Source organism: Crinia signifera, chromosome 8 (assembly GCF_055691185.1).
Source record: "Crinia signifera chromosome 8, ASM5569118v1, whole genome shotgun sequence".
Classification (NCBI taxonomy): domain Eukaryota; kingdom Metazoa; phylum Chordata; class Amphibia; order Anura; family Myobatrachidae; genus Crinia; species Crinia signifera.
The window spans coordinates 144,055,538-144,079,862 of NC_139224.1; the positions used below are offsets into that span (position 1 = coordinate 144,055,538).

The 24,325-nt window shown below is 45.6% G+C and overlaps 1 protein-coding gene across 2 annotated transcripts in view; it reads right to left on the reverse strand.

Moving 5' to 3' along the window:
* PCSK9 (proprotein convertase subtilisin/kexin type 9) overlaps positions 1-23,554 on the reverse strand; it is a 28,928-nt gene extending 5,374 nt beyond the window's left edge. Inside the window, exons 1-9 of one of the 2 annotated variants that reach the window (XM_083157304.1) lie at positions 23,368-23,554; positions 23,018-23,197; positions 19,726-19,917; positions 17,469-17,592; positions 14,747-14,880; positions 6,837-6,978; positions 4,913-5,109; positions 3,102-3,285; positions 1,647-1,817 (exon numbers count right to left, since the gene is read on the reverse strand). In XM_083157304.1, the coding sequence (XP_083013430.1) occupies positions 1,647-1,817; positions 3,102-3,285; positions 4,913-5,109; positions 6,837-6,978; positions 14,747-14,880; positions 17,469-17,592; positions 19,726-19,917; positions 23,018-23,188 (1,315 nt within the window). In that variant the 5' untranslated portion in view covers positions 23,189-23,197; positions 23,368-23,554. The other variant, XM_083157303.1, reaches the window with a different exon arrangement.
* Between the last annotated feature and the right edge of the window lie 771 nt (positions 23,555-24,325).

The following is a 24,325-nucleotide window of genomic DNA, read 5'->3' on the forward strand; positions in this document are numbered from 1 at the left end:
TGTGAGAGATGTGCGAAATGTCTGCAAATGCCAGCGATGCTCACATTTGTTATATCAATTAAAATAAAAAATGTGTAAGAAAATGATTATGTTTAGTATTCAATATATGTCGATCTTTCCCGACAGGGGGAATATCGCCAATCACCTATTGAATGCTGCCGTTAATGACAGCATTGAAGGGTGTCAGATCCGACTTTTGTTAAAGTCAGATCTGTTTTGTCAGAATACGGATTGTCGAATTCACAACCCTTTTTCCGACAATTTGCGGACTTTTGGACACTGTAGATTGAATACCGACTGTGGATGTACTGTCGGATCAGAGGAAAAAACGTTTAGGATTCCGACTGTCGAGATGTTCCGAGAGTCGGAATCCCATATTAAATACTCCATTAAATTTTCTATATACTGTAAGTAAAACATTACAGATTATTATGATGAATAAAACATGTTTGCTTGGCAATGTTCACACCTATTTTGACCTATTCACTTGGCACTAAAAGGGTTAAGATAAAATGAATGAACATACAATAATGAATACTTTTCAGCGTTTGGTAACAGCTTTCTGTAGGCATGAATGGTGCTCAGTAGTCACATGTAACTAGGAAGTAACACATACTTGCCTACTTTTGAAAACTAGTTTCAGGGAGATTATAGTTGGTAGCAGAATTTTGCACAGCGCCCCATTGAGGGGGCATGTCATGCTCCACCCAAAGGGCGTGTCTAGTTCTATATATGGAGAGATTGTGAAAAGAGATTGTGAACGTGGCACCTAGAAGCGTGGGTGTGTGCTGCTTCATCTGGGAGGAATATTTTAAAATGATTTGTATCCAAATATAGATGAGCCCCAAAGCAGTTAGTAAGAGCTACAATACTTGGTAAAGTGCTGGGAAATGGTACTGATGGTTCAATGTAACTGTATCTATCTCTCATTCCTTTTTTCCCCCCAAAATGTAAGTGTAATGTGGGCTAGGTGAAATGAGGGAGATTGCTAGACTAATGAGGGAGAGAGGGAGATTGCTGCTATTTCAGGGAGTCTCCTGCAGAATGCAGGAGGGTAGGTAACAAGGAAGTAACAGAACATACTGTATGGGGGGGGAATAGCTGTTGAGGGATTCAGTATGAAATCCCGGCGGTCGGGATCCCGGCGTTCAAAATCCCAACGCCGGAATCCCGACCGCCGAAATCCCGACAAGGGGGGGACGTGGATCGCCCCCCCTTGCGGGCTCGCTGCACTCGCCACGCAGCGGGCCCGGTGCTTTGCTACGCTCGGCACACTAATTTGTTCTCCCTCCAGGGGTGTCGTGGACACCCCAGGAGGGAGAATGTGTCGGGATTTCGGCGGTCGGGATTCCGGCATCGGGATTCTGAAAGCCGGGATCCCGACCGCTGGGATTTTAACTGCATCCCCTGGTGAGGCATAGTGCCATTCCTCTAGTACCTTTATTTCTTTGTGTGTTGTCAGACCTTTGGGATAAATAACATACTAAAAGAACAAGGAGTGGTGAATAGCTACAAGGTTCAGTGTCCTGGTTATTTCTCTGTAGTTCCTAGCTATGCCTCTGTATTCATGTAATAGGTACCATATAGCTAGTATACTAAGTTAGTAAAGAAGGATTCATGATATATTTTTACATTTAATAACTTGCCATTAACTAATTTGACAGGTAATCCAGCGACCCTGTTAGGAGTGATGAGTCTCTGGTCATCAGGGAACCAGGCTTCATTGATGACGTTCTTGGTGGCGAAATGGATAAGTCTCTGTCTTAATTCCGTTACAGTCAGATCCGGCCTTCCGTTCAGTATCATTGCTGCAATACCTAAAGCAGATAATCCATTATTCTCCTTTCCAAACACTCTGGCTGCCAGTCACACACACAACGGACCTTATTCTGGTCCACATGCAATGCTGTGAATTTCACAGCGTTGCATGTGGACCAAAAGCCGCCTGCCGCCCGCAGTGACGGCCCCACCCCCCCCCTCGCCAATCACCCACATGGCTGTGACTAGATGATTTGCATAATCATCCATTCGTAGCCAGGGAGAAATCATTCGATGGTCAGTGACCATCGAATGCTTTCTCCAGGGCTCGCAGATCAGCGACACCTCTGTGCCCCCCACACCCGCTTCACCAGCTAATTACCATAGGAATGCCCAGCATTTTCATGGGAACACCCATAAAATGCTGCGCGTTCCCATGGGCATTGCCCCCCGGGTCACACTGCTAGGTGCAAGAGGGACGGCAAACATGTAGTTTGCCGTGTCTGCGGCACATGTGCAGAAATGCGCATGCGTAGGCGCAAAACATCGGTCCCCCGTGTGAACGTGTGGGGGACCGACTGAATTAGAATAAGGTCCAAAGACTCAGACTTTCAACATGTAATGTGATGGCAGATGGAGAGAAGATATGACAGAGCAGACAGAGATCATATAAACATGTTGAATAGCCTCTCTCCGGAATACATCACGTGGCTGTGGTTGCCATGGTAGTCACTTGATTATTTGTAAAATGTGCAGCATTATACATTTTTAATAGCAGCCTGAAGAAACAAACTAAGGAAAATACTAATTGCCAGTTTCTGACTATGAAGTCCTGACTATATGGGGGGTATTAAATCTCCCGAAGCCATCTCCCGACGGGGGAGATGGCTGCAGGGCCCTATTTAATGCTGTCTTCCTTGAGAGCAGTGAACAGGGGATATCACAGAACGAGCCCGACTTCAAAAGCAGTCGGGCTCGTTCTGCCGAGAACGGCCAGGAAGTAAGGAGCTCCCGGCTGCCCCCTTCTCATCCTGCGGCAGGCCGGGACATTGAGTTTCGCCTGCAAATTCTTGGTCGAGCAGACCGAAAACGGGGCAGGGTCACGGCTGTCGGGCCAGCTCGACAGCTGTGACCCAAGATTGAATACCCCCCTATATCTTTAAAATCTGAACCAAACCACTAATTATTTAAAATATGGTGTAAGTATATATGATGCACTTCTAAAAAACAAAACCTGTGAATAATTTTGCTGCCACAACTAAGAGGATTCCCAACTGTAGTGCTCTCCGCCAATCTCTCATATTATAATATGTTTCCTGAAATGACGGTGTGCGCGTCCATACCTGCCACATGTGCTGCCGCTTGAGATGTGCCGCTCTTAGATGTGAAGCACGTACTACAGTCACTGGATGCCCCAATGATATCGTCTCCTGGTGCAAACATATCAACACAATTGCCAAAATTAGTGCCAAGCACCCCCATTGTAACCGGCTGGTCCTCATAGTTGGTAGCTCCGACTGTAAGAACCTGCACATTTGAAAGATCCAAAAAGCCACATTATGTTCTGACTGCAAAACAAGTGTACAAATCGGATTATTTGGCACTGTCCTCCGTACCCCTTCTATATAAAACAGTTCCCCTTCTATATCTTAAGACAGGGCCAGAAGCTGATTGGTTAATACTGTAACGCTTTCCACTCTATGGACTAAAATGTGAGTTCTATTTCACATGGGATGTTGCTATGGGCAACCAATCAGAATTTACCTCATATTTATTTAGCACCTTCAAGAACAGGGTGGACAATAAGTGGCCCTCCAGCTGTTGATGAACTACACATCCCAGCATGCCTTGTATCAGCTTCAGCATGGCCAAATACCAAAAGTAAGGCAAGGCATGTGGGGATGTGTAGTTCATCCCAAGCAGGGCCGCTTATTGCCCACCCCTGTTCCAGATAGATTCTAATAGATAGAATCTGATTGGTTGGCCACAGCAACATCCCATCTGAAATAAAACTCCCATCTCAGTAAATTTCCCCCTATTTCTCTCCAAGGCTTGATACAGCTCCCTTGCAGTGCATTAGGAGGAGACAAGTAACAGGGATATTGGCTTGTGAAAAGTACTGTTAGTGCAGCTCTAAACTGGCCATACAGATGCCACGTAACAGAATCAGTGCCCAAGCTAGCCTTATAAATAAGGGTTGGTGATTGGCTAAGCGTCTGTATCACATACATCATAGCTTCTATAGGGTATGGGTTGTGACTAGTTCCCCTTCGCCGTAAGGACCTGATGAGGAGAGGGGGCGGGGAGACGAGGAGCAAGGTCGAAACAAGGGACCCAAATGGACCACTCGTGGGCTTGTTTCGGGCACGGTGGCTCACTCAGCTTCACTCGCCACCTGGTTACTAAAGGCAACCAGTGGTGGCGTGTATTGTGAAGGAGCAAGCCCTCTGTGCCTGAAGCGTGGTCAGCGAAGCTAGCCTGCGAGTGTCCTTTTGGGTCCCTTGTTCTGACCTTGCTCCTCCTCTCCCCACCCACTCTCCCCGCCCCCTGTCCTCCTGCTCTCCCCGCCCCTCTCCTCCCCATGTCCTTACTGCAATGGGCAACTAGTCCCAACCATAGGGTATGGGTCATTGGGTCGACCAACTGAAGGTCGACATGGGTTAGGTGAACACCTGAAATAGGTTATGAAAAATCCATGATAAACTTTTGACTGCAACCTAATGCTTGTGTCGACCTTCCAATCATGTCGACCTTAAGCATGTCAACCTATTTCGGGTGTCGACCTAGCACACACACACACACACACACACACATTATTGTTGATTGTCCAGCATTAGAGAACCCTCTAGCAAAGCGTCTGCTAATTAAACACAACAAATTGACTATATTCTCTCTGGAGACAGAGAGTAGCCAGGAGCTAGGTTGCTAATTCCAATCTAATAGCAGATACACAATTAGGGGGAGATGTATCAAATCTTCTAAAAAAAGGACAAATGAACAAATCATCTTCTAGTTGTCGTTTATCAGGTAAATACTATAAAAGGAGCGCTACATATGAAGCTGATTGGTTGCTATAGACAACCTCCACATGTCTTCTTTGGAAGGTTTATATACACGTAGCCTCTTATTCTGTTTCAGGATAACATGTACGTACCTCTGGCTCAGAAGCTGGGGAATACAGACAGGCGTCATCCTTGTAATTCCCGGCAGCTGCAATGATCACAACCCCAGATTTAATGAGTGCCCGAGTAGCCATATTGAGTGCCCGGCTATATCCTCCGACAAAGGGGATGAGGATAATCAGGGGGCTGTACGGCTGCGCGATCAGTGTTTTCCTGATATACTCCAGACCTAGAACAAAGGTGGACGCAGTATGTGAGATTATTTCTATGTTATTGGAAGTACATAGCGTGTACTAATAACTACAGGCAGAATGTCACCAGTACTGGCCGTACTATACATATATGTACCTATCCCACTGCTCTGTCATAGCCTCACCCTCACATGTAAACCCCTCAATTGTTCCTTTCCTCCCCCCCTCCAATACATACACACACACACCTCAAACCTCATATTTGGTCACTGACTGTCAGCTTATTTCAACTCTGATGCCCTATTCCAGCATTCACATTTTGGAATGAGTCCTTAAAGCTTGCTGCTGACGGGAGAGGGCATGCAACAATAGTGTTCATTTTAGCACTCGCCATCTTTGAAAACCCATGCAGTTCCTGTTCCCTGCCTGAGGTGTCACTGTCTGCTGTGGTGTTTCTAGCACAGGTCTGGTTTGCATTTCACTGCTGATATACAGACCACACTGCTAGAAGCACTGCAGCAGACAGTGACACCCCAGGCAGGGAAGAGGAACTGCATGGGTTTTCAAAGATGGCGGGTGCTAGAATGAACACTACAACAAGTGCATATAGTGCATACTTGCCAATGCATGGTCCATTGCGGCCCGGGTTTACCACATGACATGCTGCATTCTTAGTGCATATCATGGATACACTATGGGGGATAATCAATCTGTCCTGACAGTCAGAATCCCGAGACGTTTTCATTCCATTCGACTGGAATCCTAAAAGCCCTAATTCAATGTTCCGGTTGTCAAGTGTCGGAAACTCCGCGGATCAGCGAAAACGGACGTGAACTGTCCATAAACATCTGTGAATTCAACAATCCGTGACCATTTCCAACAAAACAGATCCGAAATGTTTTAAAGTTGGATCTGTTTTGTCGGAAACTGCCTTCAATGCTGTCGGTAATGGTAGCATTGAATAAGTGAGTGTCGCTATTGAATACCCCTCTATATTGTCTAGTTTGTAACAAGCTTTAGACTCATCCCCCCCCCCCCCCTCCACCACCAGCAATATTCCTGCCATCAGTGCGCCTCTTTTCTCTTGACTCCCATTGCCCACCAGCGACTCCAATCCTGTGTGGCTGTCACTTATTAGGTACCGGATTGCTGCAGGGCAATTCACTTCCTACTGCTACCCCCATGTTGTCATTACCTGCTTCTGCCAGCCATATGAGTTGGGCTACCCTTCCCCTCACTTCCCCCATTAATTCCACTCTGCTTTGATTTTAACATTTAACATTTTGTACAAATTAATTGGTATTGTTAATCCATGAAACATGTTACAGACAACTTGTGCTAACATCTAAAGAAAACGTCATAATAAAATAATAACAATCGTTGACCTGTGAGTTGCACTATAGGCCTGATTAAGACCTGATCTCAAAGCAATTTTTTTCTCTAATGGACAAAACGATGCTGCACTGCAGGTGGGGCAGATGTAACATGTGCATAGAGAGTTAGATGTGGGTGGGGTGTGTTCAAACTTCGAACTGAAATCTAAATTGCAGTGTAAACATAAAGCAGCCAGTATATATCCTGCGCATAAACAAAATAACTCACCCAGATCTAACTTTCTCTCTCTCTCTGCACATGTTACATCTGCCCCACCTGCAGTGCAGCATGTTTTTGTCCATTAGAGAAAAAAGTAGCTTTGTGATGATCTCTGAATCAGTCCCTATATTCCATGTTTACATTTTTAGACAGTATTGGAGGAAGTACTTACCCATGAGGCTTCCACTTACTGTCCCTTTACCCTGGCAATTCAGTACCCGCAGGCTGCGGAGATTAACGCCTTTGGCGACTCCAGCGTCCCTGCCGTTCAGCACCCCGGCAGTGTGAGTCCCATGGCTCTCACATTTACTAGCCTGTAAGAAAGATGGAATTAGTTACACGCTCAGCAAAAGATGCAAATCTTCATTCTGCAAGGAGGAAACTCTGCGCTGTTAATTTAATTAATGAACTACATACAATCTTCAAAGATGTGGGTCGTATTGCGCTCAGAGGCAGCTCTCACAGCGGAATCTAAATTATAGATCTTTACACTGAGGTCTGTAGACATATCTATAGAGACTGTTGTGGCCGAGACGCGGTGAGGCATAGAAGCGTCAACTGATATTTAATAATAAATTCATATTCATTCACTGAGAACAGTAACATTATCCACAAACATTTTAAAATTATTTGTGTTACTTTAAAAAAGAGAGGAAGATTCATAAAGGGCCTGATTCAGACCCAATCGGTCGGGGCCTAATTCGGTGCCGATTCTGATTGTGCAGACGCCCAATGTGAACGCCTTTGGTGAGTATCGCACTCGCCAAGGCAACCGCACGGGCAGGTGGCGGAACAGGTCCGAATCAGGCTCAAAGTCACGTAGAAGCTTTGGGCCTCATTCAGAGACGTAGACAAATGTTTTGCAGCTGCGAATTTGTATTTAGTGGCTGTGCAAGAATATGCAAATGTCACAGCCCCCAGGAGTTGTATAGAGATTCCCGTATTCAGCGTTTTTTGATCCCCAACTTGCATACAGAGACCCAACCATCATCCAATCATCAGGAACACAACAACCATCATCCAATCATCAGGAACACAACAACCATCATCCAATCATCAGGAACACAACAACCATCATCCAATCATCAGGAACACAACAAACATCATCCAATCATCAGGGACACAACAAACATCCTCCAATTATCAGGAACACAACAAACATCATCCAATCATCAGGAACAAAACAACCATCATCCAATCATCAGGAATACAACAACCATCATCCAGTAATCAGGAACACAACAAACATCATCCAATCATCAGGAACACAACAAACATCATCCAATCATCAGGAACACAGCAACCATCATCCAATCATCAGGAACACAACAACCATCATCCAGTCATCAGGAACACAACAACAATCATCCAGCCATCAGGAGCACAACAACCATCATCCACTCATCAGAAACACAACAACCATCATCCAATCATCAGGAACACAACAACCATCATCCAATCATCAGGAACACAACAACCATCATCCAATCATCAGGAACACAACAACCATCATCCAATCATCAGGAACATAACAACCATCATCCAATCATCAGGAACACAACAACCATCATCCAGTCATCAAGAACACAACAACCATCATCCAATTATCAGAAACACAACAACCATCAGACGTATATCGTGAAAACAACCATCTAGGAGTCTATTTACTAATACCCCTTTCATACCGCATCCTCGACCCGGGTTATTTCCAGGTTGATCATGTATCAACCCAGGTTGAGGTTGTGGTGTGAAAGCACCAAAACTTATAACCCGGGTTGAGCAACCTAGCATTTCCATCCGGGTTATAAAAAGGGTTAAACCCGGGTCGCCCTCTGTATAATAGGATGCCCGAGTTTAGTGTGAAAGCGCCGAACCCGAGTCAGTGTCAGGTCCAACCTGGTATTGCGAGCTGAAAGGGGTATACCGTATAAGTCTTGGAGGGAGAGAACATGGTGGCAGATGAAGTACCAACCAGCAACTAACTTACAGGCCATGTTACAGCAGGCTGCACCAACAAAATACAGCCTGTGACATGGCAGTCAGATGAGTGGCTGGGACTTTGTCTCTCTCCACTGTATCTCCATCCTAGGCTTAGTAAATACAAGCTAACTAACTCTATATGGCAGCTGCAAATGAGATGACGGAACCATAGTAACTGGCAAGCTGAGGCAAGCCGCTCAGAAAGGTCTTAACAAGCCAATGATTTTGGTGCCACTCCCCCTGTTTCCTCCTCCAATGGACCCTGCCTGTCAATCACTTTGAGAATAAATCCCCTCTGGGACCCTTGTTGTAAGACCATCACTGCAGTGCAACAAACGCATACATAGACCACCGATAGTAACTCAACCGCAGCAAAACAACCAGACTCTCTGGCCCTTATTCTGGTCGGTGCGGATATATCCGCGTGCGTTCGGGCCACCAATGTTTTGTATCTGCGCATGTGCAGAGGCGTCTCTGCGCATGTGCGAGTGGGGCGTACGGCCAAATCCGGCATGATATGTGAACACTCCGAACAGGGGGTGGAGAGGGGCGTGAAGGGCTATTTGGGCTCATTACCATATGCATACGCCCCGCGTTTCATGGGCGTTCTCATGCAAACAATGGGCCTACGTATGGTAATGAAGTCGTGACGCACGTGTAGGGGCGGACATATGACATCGCCGGATGTCAGCTGCCCGCCCAGATCCCTGCTTTTGCACGGAAAAATGTCCGTGTGGTCTGAGGTTGCGGGAGCTGGTGGACCACTCGGTCCTGCATTCGATGGTCTGCGACCATCGAGTGATGGGGGAGGTTCCCTTAGATGGAGGAGGCGTATTCCGTGAAAAATACACGTGCGGTGCATTCGGCCAGCTTCTTACCGCGTTCGGACGGAGTTGGCGATCCGTATGGAAGGCGGGGTTTCACACGCACGGTCCTGGCCGCATAATCGGATCCGGCCGCACCGATCAGAATAAGGGCCTCTGTGCTGTGAGGATGACGCTATTACCATTTAAGCAGCCTTACTTAGGACCATATTCAGGTCCGGATGCTGTGGCCGCTTGTTCGCTGTTTGCTGCATGCACATTGCTGCGCATGTGTATTTCTGTGCATGCCCTGTGTGAGCACGCACCCAACCTTGCAGTCGCTGGGCGGGGGAGGGGGTGGGGGGTGCGGGCTGGCACATTACCATATGGGAATGTCCAGGGATTCATGGGCGTCGTTCCCATGAGAACGCTGGGCGTTCTTATGCTATTGGCCGATGAAGCGGAGGTGGGCAGCTGACATCACCGGATGTCTGTTGCCCGCCCATTTTCCCGAGCATCCAGGCATATAAGTGACTTTAGAGTCACTTTTATAAATCGTGCGCCTTCACCATCATTCAATGGTCGCCGACCATCGAATGGAGGGGGCGGATACTACAAGGATGTGAATCCGTTCGCAAGCCCTGTATGCGAATGGGTGGCGGCCGACCACCAATTGCAAGGCGGGGTTTGGTTGACTCGCAAGAGTGCGAATTGGCATCCGAATAAGTCAACCAGAATAACCCCCTTAGTTTTGCATGTTTTCTGTTTGGAAATACTCAGTAGGGAGCTGCGCTCACATCATCCGTAGCTTTTCTGGGACCCCGTGTTTAGTGGCACCGTCACTGTTAAATGTAAATCTTTCTCTAATTGTTAAATGTTTTACAGGGAGGGGCAATATTGTTACAACAAATCAGTAGTGGTGGCAACAGAAGTAACGTGAGAACTGAAGTTTATGCATCTAGCAGTGAACCTAGAGAAGTGGCAATTGGATAAGTTGCCTATAGCAACCAGCCACAAGTAGGTTGTGTCAGGTTTGCCTACCCTCCCGGAATTGCCGGGAGGCTCCCGGAAATCGGGTCCCCCTCCCTGCCCCCTGGGAAGGTGGGCAATCCTCCCGCATTGGCCAGCCAGCCCCCGCACTCCCCTTCCCTGCAGCTCAAAATTACCGGTTTCGCTGGTCCGCAGTGAGGGGTGGGGCTAAAATGACGCGAATCGCGTCATTTTGCATCATTTTAGCCCCTCCCCCAATTTGCGGACCCGCAAATTACGTTGTTTGACTGTCATGGGGGCGTGGCTTGATGATGTCTTCCCGTCCCGCCCCCCTGACATGCTGCTTCTCCCGGAAAGGAGACAAAAAACGTCGGCAAGTATGGGTTATGTCCAAATTTGTGTGTTTTTTTTCCTTAGCAATTATAAAAAGCAATAATAAGGATATTGGGGTTTTGTTTGTGGGGATATAAATGTATTTTTGTTGTGTTCCCTATGAAGCGCATGATAATGAGATAATACACAGCTCAAACTTTGCTTTTGAAAATTGTTTATTTACAAAGACAAATGAAAAGCAGCAATCGCACGAGGGAGGAAACACTAAGCGAGAGTCCAAGGTGAATTAATTGGGGAAAAACAACCTGGATGAACCCTACGTGTAGTTTATTCTCTGAGAGTTGGCAATCAGAGAGATAGACCTGGCTAGACAGAGGGGGAGGGTGCGCCTAACAGAGCTGAGAGGCAAAGCCAACTGGACTAAAGTTGCCCAAACACACTAGCGAGGCTGCATGTGATACCTTGGCGTAGTGTCACGGGGCCTTTAGACCTACAGGTATTCCACCTCCAAAGAGCTGGTGCCAGACAGTTTGCCATGTGCTATCTACCCGGCGTACAGGTTTGACCCCTGTCGTAGCCTTTCAGAGAAAGGGTTCAGCAGCCCCATATAAAGTACATATACAAATCAGCTAATCAAGAAATACAGCAAATGACAGCCAGCCAATCAGCTCCCACCTGCCATTTTTCTTATATAAGCATTGGGGTGACCAAAACCCAGGGTTAGGTATCACTGTAGGGAGTATGGAGTAGAGGATATTCTATGTTATACCCCTTTTCCATCTGAAACCCGTGTTAAACACGGGTTTTTGAACACGGATCATACCCGTGTAAAACACGGGTAAAAACACTGTTCACACTGCACATAGACCCGTGTTATACCCGTGTCGGAGCCTTTTACACTAAACCCGGGTAAACTTTGAAAAATCCCAAGAATGCCCACAAGACATAGCTTTTAGGATTGTGCTGTGATGGCTGCTTGTGCCCAGTGTAGGTAGGAGGCAATGTGCTGCAATGGCTACTTGTGCCCAGCGTCGGCAATGTGCTGCGATGGCTGCTTGTGCCCAGCGTGGGGAATGTGCTGCGATGGCTGCTTGTACCCAGCGTGGGCAATGTGCTGCGATGGCTGCTTGTGCCCAGCGTGGGCAATGTGCTGCGATGGCTGCTTGTGCCCAGCGCCGGAGGAGCTGCTGCTGGGAAGCCTCCTCGTGGTCAGCGTCTCCCATCGCGTCTCCAGCAGATGACATCATCTTCTGGTGCCCCTGAAGAACCAATTACCGGCCTCAGAGCGTTACCCGGATCTAAAACACGGGTAATGTGCGTTTACACTGCGCACAGACCCGTGTCATTGCCGTGTTTTACCCTGGTAGATACCAGGGTAGAATTCCCTGGTCTCTCTACCCGTGTTTTGTGAAAAGGACACGTTCACACTGACAAAAAACCCGTGTCGGTGCGCGTCCACGAGCAAAAACCCGGGTAGAATTTGCTAGTGGAAAAGGGGTATAAGAGAAAGAAAAGGGAAGAGGGCCTTACTCGTGAGAGCTTACATAAAGGTGGAGCAGACAGACAGGGGTGACACAGATGGGGTAGACAGTGAGCCTGGAACAGATGGTTAGGATGAGAGCTGGTTGGGTTTGGTGAAGAAGTGGGTCTTGAGAGCCCAATTGAAGGTTTGTAGAGAGGTGGAGAGTCTGATGGGGAGAGGAAGAGAATTCCAGAGGTAGGGAGCAGCATGTGCGGAACCTTCGAGGCAGGAATGGGAGGAAGTCAGTAGGCAGAAGAGGGGGAGTGTATTTGTGGAGCAAAGAGGATGGGAGGGAGAGAGGCTGCTACAGCAGCAGTCACTTCCTTCACCCTCACAGGGGAGGCACCTCTCCGGGGGTTACTTCAGGAGACCATGCCTTCCTTACGGCACTTGATGTGATCAAGCCGTTGGAAGGCGAAACGCGCGTCATCCCCTCACTGCCCGTCGGCGCCGGCGGGACAGTGCACCTTAGACTGCCAGGCAACTAGCCACCTTACCCGAGACCTGTACCACAGCGAAGGACGTTACATTGAGCCTGCATGTTTCTGTGACAGAGAGCCCACACGGAGCACGGAGAATCTTCCTCCCCTCTCTCCACGTCAGGCACCCGTCCTTATACAGGTATTTCACCGCTCTCTCCCTGCTGTTTTTACACAAGCTGCCATGCTCTGTCAAACAAACATCATGGCAGTAGGTGTTATCTAATAGCAGAAAGCAAAGAGCGGTGTCTTTAATCTTCTTTTCACCACATAGTGAACTTGTGCCTATCCTCTCTCATTACCAAAGTCCGCTGCAGGAGCAAGACTTTCCTAAAAGCAGAAGGTGGCACCTGTTCCACGTGGGTTACTTTAAAAGCACCCTTTCCACATTAAATATTGTTTAATCTTGTTCTTAAAAACTGTCACCTATATTTCTGACACTCTCTCATTGGCGATACTGAATGGTTTTTTGCCCTGCAATGTCAGCATAACAGGGCATTTCTCCCGCAGTTTCCCCAACAGCAGAAGTGTCATTACTCTATCTCTCCTGACCCTATAGCACAGAGACGGACTCTCTCATCCTGAGCCCAATGCACGTATGCAAGACTCAGAGAAAACAGTGAATCCAATCTGACTTGCTAGAAGGTCATTGCTGTGAGACCAGGATTACAAACTAATTGTGCTGGTACAATTATTTGCAACAAATTATAAATACTGAGACCTTTTCTGACACAATTGACTGCAACAATTTATTGACAATATGGTTTTCTGATACAATCTATTGCAACAATCTACCATGCTAGTCTGTATAACCAACGCAATTAATTGATCAGATTTTTCTCTCTCTCTATTCCGTGCAATGGTGAGAGCCAGGTGCTCTGTAGCATAAGAACTTACTATCTAGTGGTCTAGTGCACAGCAAGATATTGGTCATTTGAACTTTGAAAGATAGAAACGGAGTATTTTTGTGTTATACAATAATTTATGTGTACAGCGAATCATTTTAATACTCAATCTCTCATTGTTACTATAAGCATATATGTGGAAAGTGATTCTTTGAGACCGGGAGCCTGCAGTGATGTGTTTTGGGAGCATTTCTGACATAAGAGACTCTTAGCAGGCACCACCTGACAGAGTACACTCTTAGGAAAACTATACCAATAATCAGACACCTCATTGCAAACGCTCAGTAGCGGGTATTATCAAATATGCAGTCTAAGGAGGGAAATTTTCCCTATTAAAAGTTTTAACAAAACCTTCAAACGATCTCTAGCATAAAACGGCAAATAGCTTTGCTAGACTTATCACAACTATTATATATTAGGTACTGACATTGAACTGAACCTTGTTATTTGCACAGCAACTTCTAAAAAAGCTCACTGCAAATCTCAGCACCAAACAGCAATTAGCTGTGCTGAAGAATTAGACAGTCTTTGTCTAGACACAATATTGAATACAAAAAATTTTTTGCATAGCCTATAATTCAAAAGCTCACTGCAAAATCTGAGTGTATTCCCATCTGTATAGATTTGAATCATCTGTTTATTCGTTTGTCTGTCTATGTATGTCTACTTTATCTTATTTGAACTACATTAAAAGCTAAGTTTTAATAGAAACATAATACAAAGAGTGCCCCACAAAAAGAGTCTTCTTTTTTCTCTCCTCCCAACTTCCTTCACCCTGCCAGAAGTACTGCGCTGTGCCTGTTACGGCAGTGGAGGAGGGGACATTGGTGCTAGGCAAACATTAATGCTGACATTTACACCGACACACAGGAAACATGGACATAGACGTTCTCTAGGGTCCTCAGAGGGGGAAGCATAATAACAAGGAAGATACTAAAAGCTATTTAGCCAGATCTCAGAGTCTATAGACAGTAACCAAGTGGCAGGAACCTTTAGCATCTATCCCACCCCTGGAATTAGTTCAGCCCTGCCACCACACCCCATCAGCCTACTGTAAGAGAATAACTCACCTGTCGGTAGAATCTGGTCCCATCTTCTTCTGGGACATTCTCAAACTCTGTCACAAGAACTTTCCCTTCAATCTCTCTGTGGTTGCTCTGTATGCTGGTGTCTAAGAGATACACCTCTACGGAATCCCCTGTGTCTGAACAGGAAATAAATCCTATTAAAGACTGATGGAACACGGCTGAGTAGTAAGTGACTACAGTATACATGTCCTATTACATCATCAACATTAGTTCGATTCTTTAGTCATTTTGGGGCCTATGTACTAAGCCTTGGAGAGAAACAGATGGCTGAATGGACAAAGTACCAACCAATGAGAGGTTGTGGTATGACGCTCTGACAATCGGTATTCCGATGATCAGTATACCGACATCGGAATCCAGACTGACGGTACTCCGAATGGGGGGGGGGTGAGCGCTAAGATGCCTCTTGCGGGCTCACTGCGGGCTTAGAGGCTCACTGTGCTCGCCACAGGTTCTGTTCTCCCTCTATGGGGTTGTTGACCCCCACGAGGGAGAATAGCACCTCTCATTTGTGATCTCCACTGTCAGGCATTTAGAAGTCGGCATCCCGACTGTCGGAGTTCATACGGCATCCCTAATTAGCTCCTTATTGCCATGTTACAGGCTGTTTTTGAAAAATGACAGTTAGAAGGTGATTGGCTGTAACTTTTGGGCATATTTAACACTCTTATAGGAGGTCTATGTACTATGGTCTATGTACTAAACCATGGAGATGGACAGATCCAGACATTTTCAAACAAAACTTGTAACATGGCAGTTAGGAGCTGATTGGTAGGTACTTAGGGCCAGATGTATCAAGCTTCAAAAAGTGATAAAGTGGAGAGTGATAAACAGCCAGCCAATCAGCTCCCACCTGTAATTTTTCAAACCCAGCCTGTAACATGGCAGGTAGGAGCTGATTGGCTCAGTGTCCACTTTCTCACTCTTAAAGTACCAGCTCCCAATTGCCACATAACAGGATGTGTTTGCCAATTGCAGAAGCTGATTGGCTGGTACTTTGTGCCAGATTTATTAAGTTGGTGAAGTGATTAAGTATAAACTATAAGCCATATTATCACTTCACCGGGCTTAATAAATCTGCCCCTTTATCTCTATCGACTTTATTTCTCTCCAAGGTTTAGTACATAGACTCCTATAAGAGTTAGGGGTAGAATAAATAAAGCTTCTAAAAATATTAAATGGAGATATTGCCAGTAGCATACAGAATTTCGATTGGTTGCAATGGGCAACATTACTGCCCTTGGCACAGACACAGCTCCATAGACAGGGCCGGATATCCCACTAGGCCTGTGAGGCACGGGCCTATGGGCAGCACCTGTTGGGGGCGGCAGGGCATCTACCCTCATTGCGGGTAGCGGGGTTCGCGATTTCCTGAAGGGGGGTCGCCGGGTGGGTAGGGGGGATTACTAGGTGCAGGGCCGGTCCGACCATTACGCTGGACAGGTATGCAGCTGAGTAAGGACCCGCAGTCTGCCGAGAACCGAGTAGAGCAGCAGAGGAGAGCAGCGGCACAAGCACCTAGGTAATAGGAGAGCATAGACCAAGGTCCAAAGACCAGCAGCAGCGGGCATGGAGCAGGAGACAAGGCAGCAGCCAGAGAACAGCAGCCGAGCAGGGAAGCAGAGTCAGTGTTGGCTGGGGAGCTATCGAGTCGGGAGGCGACCCGCCGATCATGCTATTAGACCCCTTCCTCTCCCCACCCTCTCCCCTTCTACCTGTCACCTCACCCCCTCTCGTTCCAGTCAGATAATCCCCTCTTGCCCCCTGTCAGCTCTCCCCACTTCACCTCACCCCCTTTCATGCCCTAATAGGGGGGGCTGCAAAAAATTTGGTGCCTAGGGGTGGATCTGGCACTAAAATCCGTCCCTGTCCATAGAGATTATACGGTACTTGTTTCCTAGCACGGCGGCCACTATGCGGAAAAAAATTGCATCACATCGAATGCGATGCGATTTTTTTAGTTAATTTATTCACTGCTTTCATGTCCCCAGGCCATCGCATCGCATGCGATAAAAATCGCATACGATGCGATTTTAAAGTTAATTTATTCACTGCTGTTATGTCCCCAGGGCCATTTAATCGCATAGCATCGCACCTCATGCAAAATCGCATGCGATTTTCTGGGGTGCTCTGCCATGACATTAGGTATACAATAATATGATTGTATGTCCCAAAAATAGGTTTAACGCACCCCCCCCCCCCCCCACTATCCACGCCACCCCGAAGCGTGGGGACGCGGAATACATGTAAAGTAATACCCGTCCCCTCGCGGGGCTCGCCACGCTTCGGGCTCGGTAGCTCGCTGCGCTCGCCACACTATATAAAAACAGCTCCACGCCGACGTGGATAGTGGGGTAATGAAAAAGTCATAGGACGCGTTCCACCGACCCTCGCGGGGCTCGCTGCGCTCGCCACGAATCAGGGTGGCGTGGATAGTGGTGGATAAAAATCGCATACGATGCGATTTCCCTACGGCGCCGTGCTAGGAAACAAGTACCGATTATACAAACAATGGTGTGTCTGGTTTAGAAATGTACGCAATGCTGATGATTTAGGATCTGAGTGGTGGGGGTTCTGCACTATCAGAAATAGGCCCATGCTTGTTTTCTGTGGCCCTGGGTATGCAGAGTAATATAAAGCACATAAACATTCAATTAAGATAAATATTACAAAAAAAAGATAAAAAGAAGAAAACAATTCTTACTTGGGGGGTTAAAGTGATTGGCAACATGCGGAGAGGGAACAATCCTGTCCAGATTCCACGGGACACTTTGGGCGAATACATAGGAATCCTCCTCAATGAAGTCTACGTGTGGCAGCTTCAGGGCCTGATAATGGGAAGGAACGGGTTACGAGACTCCACTGGATATAGTCTGACACATTCATAAACAAAACTGCGAACCTAGACCGGGATTTACAGTTTCTGTCTTTTTAGGCCAATCTGACCACAGACCCTACACGTTTATGTTCACCTTGCACCCATTTGAAAGGGGAAAACTTAAAGGATGGATCAGTTATATGGTGATATATATGGTTATATGTGATTGTAATAAAATGCAGTTCATATTAGGGATGGCCATCGATGGTTGCCATCAATGTTGATAATGTCATGATGGTAGAATGCTATGCAATGGATGACCATCTATGGTTTTCACTATAGATGGTAATCCATTTTCTTTGAAAGAAAGGCCCGTGGGTCAATCATAACCTGGGGGCGGGACTTTATGGGTGTCAGGTGCAGAGCTATGCTCCATGTCCCGGCCCCTTGGGAAGAAAAAAAAAGTTTTGGTTATGCTGTGCCATCGATGGAGGGAAAACATCTGGTTCTCCCCCATCGATGGCAAAAGTATTCTACACTGGCCATAAACCATTGATGTTTATGAATCATTGATGGTCAATGGCCATCCCTACATCATATCCTGGGCCAAACCTTAACCCTTTCAGGTCCAACGTCTACAGGCTCAACAGCCCTAGCGCTAGTAGCAGATCCAGTGGTGAGCCACTTTAAAATAAGAACATTAACATTGTTCAACACATTCAATGTAGAACATTTTTAATTAAAAAAATAAATCAATTAAAATTAATTTTAACATTTAAACCAGACTGTATGAATTGCAAAAAAAATTGGACTGCAAAGGGTTAAAGTCTTCTATAATATATGCTGTTTTTCCTGCTAAGTGATGCCAATTGGCTATTGTGTAGGTTGTGATGATAGCACCACACGTCTCGGGAAATGTACCAGTGTAGCATACACAAACAAATGGCTGTGACAATATCTAACATGGATATAGTTTTATATAACCAATTGAATATATACAAAGTTGTAATGTCTGATCTGCAATCAAATCTTTGAGAGTCACTTGATGGTTCAATGCAAACACTATCCTAGTGACCTCTGCACAATACACTGAGCATTCTAGTGACCTCTACATAACACATAGAGCATTCTATTGTCATCTTCATAATACAGAGAGCATTCTAGTAAGCTCCAAATAGAATATAGAGCATTCTGTTGATCTCTAAATAATACAGAGCATTCTGGGAACCGCTTTGCCATAGATGTGCTTTACAGTGACCTTGCTACAATACAGAGATTATTTGCACGAGCTATACAATACAGTTACTCTATTAGCCTTGGTACAAGACAGAGAGCATTCTAGTGAATATTATACAATACAGAGAGCATGCTGAGGGCATCAATAGCATATGGAGACTATTAGAGATCATTCTAGTTTCCTCTGTACAACAGAGATAGCTTTCTATTGAAATCTCTGTAGGTTTAGTATTCTGGATCCATGGAATTGTACATTATAGACGTCTGTGAACTAAACCTGGAGAGAATTAAAGTGGTCAGAGATAAAGTACAAACACATCAGTTTACAACTGCCACATTACATACTGTATTTGAAAAATGATAGTTAGTTACTGGTTGGTTGGTAGGTCATCTCCATCCACTTTATCTCTCTCCATGGTTTAGCACATAGACCCCCCTAGACTGTTATCTGTGTGCTGTCTATATACACTAGATATGATTCCCCACCACAGCATGCACCACTTACATAGGCGTGCACAGTACATTTTATTAGGGGTGCACCGCCCATTGGGTGTGTCTAACACTGCCAATCAGGTGTGTCTACCATCATCTATTGGCACTCGCTATAATATAAAACGTCTCTCAGCCACACCATAATCTCCTGCCTATTTCGGTTTTAATATTCAAATTACTCTGTGTAACGGTACATGCAAATAAAGTCAACAACATATGTGGATGACGCAGGTATGTAGTGATATGACAATGGTCTAGTACAAATAACAATGCAAAACACACACAATTGACTGATGGGCGCTTCTTTTAGTGGAATACAAAAGTGTTTGGTAAAAGGTATTGCTAGCTGCAGGCAGGTGTTCACAAGGGTGTGCACGGCATTAGGGGGTGACTGTGCACCCCTAACACCACTTACCATTTCTAGAAGATCACTGCTCATCTTGACCACAAACCCCCGAAATAGCTCATGGAAAACATGGCCGATCTTGACCAGGTAGCCCTGCTTGGCTGCTCTGGTCTGAAGACGACGCATCACTCTTTCTGTCTGGGACTTGTGCACATCTTCTTTCAGCACTATCACATACTGGCCGGACATTCTCCAGGCTTCCTAGAAAGCAGTGTGAATTTTTATATTCATTTTCCAACAGCGATAGCTGGTGTATTAATGAGGGGGGTCAAAGTGCAAAATGTTACAATGAAGTAGGAAAAGCATTTTGACCAAATGTCACTATTGTGTAGTATTACGGTATATACAACATACACACAATATACATTATATGAAGTATGTACACACGCCTATGGTACATATTACGACTGTCCTAGTATACTGCCCAATGTGGACTTGCAGTGCATTATAGAGTGGTACTAAGTTGTATTGAGGGTTTTTATTTTATTTTCTGTTTATCGTCCTATTTCAGGCACTAAGGGCCAATAAGATTATTCCCGTAGATACGCTCCCAGGCAAATTCGCACGGGAGCGCAATGTTTTTCTTGTGTGCATGCGCATGAGATTTATTTATTTATTATTTATTTCAGGGTTGCCAACCCTCCCGGAATGTCCGGGAGGGTCCCGGAAATCGGGTCCCCCTCCCGGCCCCCCGGAAAGGGAGGCAACCCTCCCGCATATCCATCCATCACCCGCGAACCCCCGCGATCGCGTCATTTTAGCCCCGCCCCCCGCAGTGCAATGACTGAAATACCAACATTGCACTGCGGGGGGGAAGGCTAAAAATGACACGTTTGCTATAGCCACACCCCCGATAGAGCAGCCGGCCGATGGCGCCACCCCCGAACCGCCCTTTCCCCTCCCGGTGATGGCCCCGCCCCCCTACTTCAGTGAGCTGGCTGGCTGCCCTCTCCCAGAGAGAGCAGCATAAAAGTCGGCAACTATGATTTATTTACAGTTTCTTATATAGCGCAGCAGATTCCGTTGCACTTTACAATGAGATGTGTGCAAGTGGCCTAGGCGAATAGAGTGTTGTCCAGGCGCTCGCTCACAACAGGGGGGCATGGGGCGGCAGGCCGGGGGATGTGCCCATGGGAACGCCCAGTGTTTCATGGGCATTCCCATGAAAACGCTGGGGGTTCTCATGGTAATGCCCCATTGATGCGGGTGCCGGTGGGGCTCCTAAGAGTGTCTTAGTTTTGCATGTACGCTACACATCATTGATGGTTGGCTACCCTCAAATGATGTGGCTCTCGCCCCCTGGGCTGCGAATGGATGCTTATGCAAAACATTGATTTGCAGCCATGCAGGCGAATTCACTGTGCGAAGGGGAGTGGGTGGCAATGCGGGCGGGGCTTAAAATGTGGCCTAGGCTGTTTGTCAACCAGAATAACCTCCCAAATGTAATAGGGTGTGAGAATCAGAAAGTGGGAGATTTTGGAGAGTTTTCCCATTTTTTTAAAGCGGCAATCATTTACACTGGAAAAACCAGGTTGATTTTGCCATGCTGCTTTATATAAGTGGGAAAACTCTCCCAAAATATCTTACTTTATGATTCTTACACGCTATTAAATTTGACCCTACATCTTGGCTTGTGAGGATCCCAGTAAAATTGCCCCGATCCCTTAAAAACTCAGAGGCAAGCCAAGAAAAATAATTATTCTTTTATTATTATTTTAAGCAGCTATGTTATGAAAACCATTTTTTCAATGTAAAACAAAAGCTACAAGAAGTTTAGTAAATGCCATATTGCCTTGTCTTGTTTCTAAAGGTTTCTGTATATAATTGATAACTTATCCAATGTATTGTGCTACCATGGCAACCACAGTCACATGACACATGATGCAATGAGCAGAGATTCAGAATGCCCCTCTGAGATCTTTCTGCTCTGTGCACCTCTCCCTCTCCTTCTCCCTTCTCTCCATTAACATCAAATGCAGAGTCAGAGTCTGCATTTTTTTTAAAGCAGATAATGATTTCTTATTGGACAGTTAAGAAAAGGGATCAGATGAATGCTAAAAAGGTACTTAACTGGCTAGTCAAAGACAAAAAATGGGGAAGACTATTTAAGAATAAACATGGTGATCCTTTCATGGTGCCCATATTAAAAGACCACTATCAGAATTGTAAAAGAATGTCCTTAGGAAAAAATATCTAACCATATTTTTTCTCAAATTTTAAGTAATTTTTATATATTTCTTTTTTTTTTATTCTGGCCTCTCTCTCTCTCTCTCTCTCTCTCTCTCTCTCTCTCTCTCTCTCTCTCTCTCTCTCTCTCTCTCTCTCTCTCTCATTGGTAAATTCCATTGAGAGTAAATTTTATTAAAGTGATAGACAATATTTATTATTGCTGGAAAACAATAGTTAGACCTTTAAGTTTTTAATGCATGCAGATTTAAAAAATTAATGAATGGTTGGCAATCACAAAATATGCGCTATTGCAAAATTTATTTTGTGTTTCTTTTTGTTACTCAATTATTTCTAGATTGTTACATTGTACATTACAGTAAGATTACAATAAGATTGCAATGGACTGTTTAGTCTGAGCTGACTTTCAGATTGCAAATGATCAATATGTTTGGATAGCAATATAAATTGGGGGCAATCTATGATATCGCAGGTATATTGGGCTGTTTGTGGCTTATTCACGTGGCTCAGGGAACAGATGCAACTTGCATGTGGCCATCATACAGGTCTGCAATTGACCTTAATGACTTTATATGGCAATCTGGTATCCCATCCTTCCAGATTTAAATGGTACTGTATATCAATAGTAAAGCGCTACGGAATATGCTGCACTATATAAGAAGCTGTAAATAAATAAATACACTGATTGGGACAGGACCACCCACTGCGCTTTTGTTGGAGAAATTAGTTGAACTACAGACAGAACAACCACCATGTCCACGTGTGTGTGGATTACTGAAGGATCTGCAGGACATGTAAAATATCAGGACAGTTACATAATTGCTGTTGAACTGATCATCCCTAACATAACCACCTTTGACCCTTTCTTATCTGCAGTCCTCAGAGGAACTCGCTTCCTGCGTTTTCCCCCGTGAGCTTGCATCATTGCTTCCAGTTTAATGAAAAATCAATATCGGAACATTTAAAAAAAGATGGAAAGTGTTCCCATTACTGTTATAGAAACCGAATGTTTAATCATATCATGTCTGCCTGTATATCATATCACGTTATAGAATTATTCTAGCACACATTCCATGTAGCTTCTGTTGCTATGACTATATCATATATACCTTACCTTATTGCTCCAGTGGAAAACTCCTGGAGAAGTTAGTTTCTCCGCCTCAGTTTGGGCATCTTCTTCTTTCGCATAAGAGAGGACGATTTCCTCCCCATAGTCGCCCTCTTCTGCCGCAACCCGGAGTGGGCAAATCAGCAGACAAAACAGTAGGGGAGCAGTTAGGATCATTGTGTTACCCTTGAGAAAAATTGGAGATGAACACAGGATATTAATATAAACCACTGATCATTACACTTGTCAAGTTGAAAGAGGGGTATTAGGAATGTTAGATCATAATTAAAGGGCTACTGGAACAGCATCAGTGCACAGACAGCCCTGTAAATTCCCAAAAAGGCAGCAGAACATACAAAGTTTGCAGTCGGCAGCCCAGATTTGGATGGGGAGGAGCAGAATCACACCACTTCTTGTCTCATCGGATGATCCAGCCTGGTTACTGATTACCTGGGTTTGCTGAAACTCATTCCTAGAGTCAAATTACAAAAGAGAAAGTATTTATGTGTAGGATATCATGCCACCCCCTCAGACAAACAGTCACAGGACTTTGCATGTAGTGCCCCTCCACTCCCACCCGAATCATGTACAGACACAGCCCAGATGCATGTAACAGCTGCCTCCCAAACACACAGGACCTCCACCCTCTTATACCAGTCTGCTTCTTCCCCCAGTACTGGGCACTGACAGCAATACGTCTCTCATCCCTGCCCCCTTTTTTAATTCAATTTCTAATTATCTGCTCTGCCCATTGCTCTTCATTTGTGCTATTTTAGGAATCATTTTTACATATCCTCCGAAGCTAATTTTTAAATGTTTGCGTTTGATCTCCAACTCTCTATCAATGTTCAGTGTTCAGCGCTAGAGGATTTATTTATTAACCATGTTGTGGCGTTTCTGGCTTGTACTTGTGCCTTTTTGTGTTCTCATGTTTATCTTTATCTGCGGCAATGTTTACACCATATTTATCTGTAAACGGGGCTGTTTTGGGGGATTTTGCTTCACCTGCCTGAGGCAGGAGAAACAAATCCCTGATAAACTGTAGCCAGCTAATTAGATAGCCCTGGGTTTAGTGGAGGAACTTGTGGATGGTGAGCCCAGGTGAAAAATTATAATTTGGGCCCCCCTACTCCACCCCAACCCAAGTTCACAATATGTAACACGACAGTGAGTGACAGAGAGAGTCAGTGGGTGACAGGGAGAGGCAGAGGGTGACAGGGAGAGATAAGGAGAGGCAGGTAGAGGATGACAGGGGCAGCAGTCCTCAGGGGCACCAGTGCAGTGCACCTGCTGCACCAATGGTAATTCCACCTC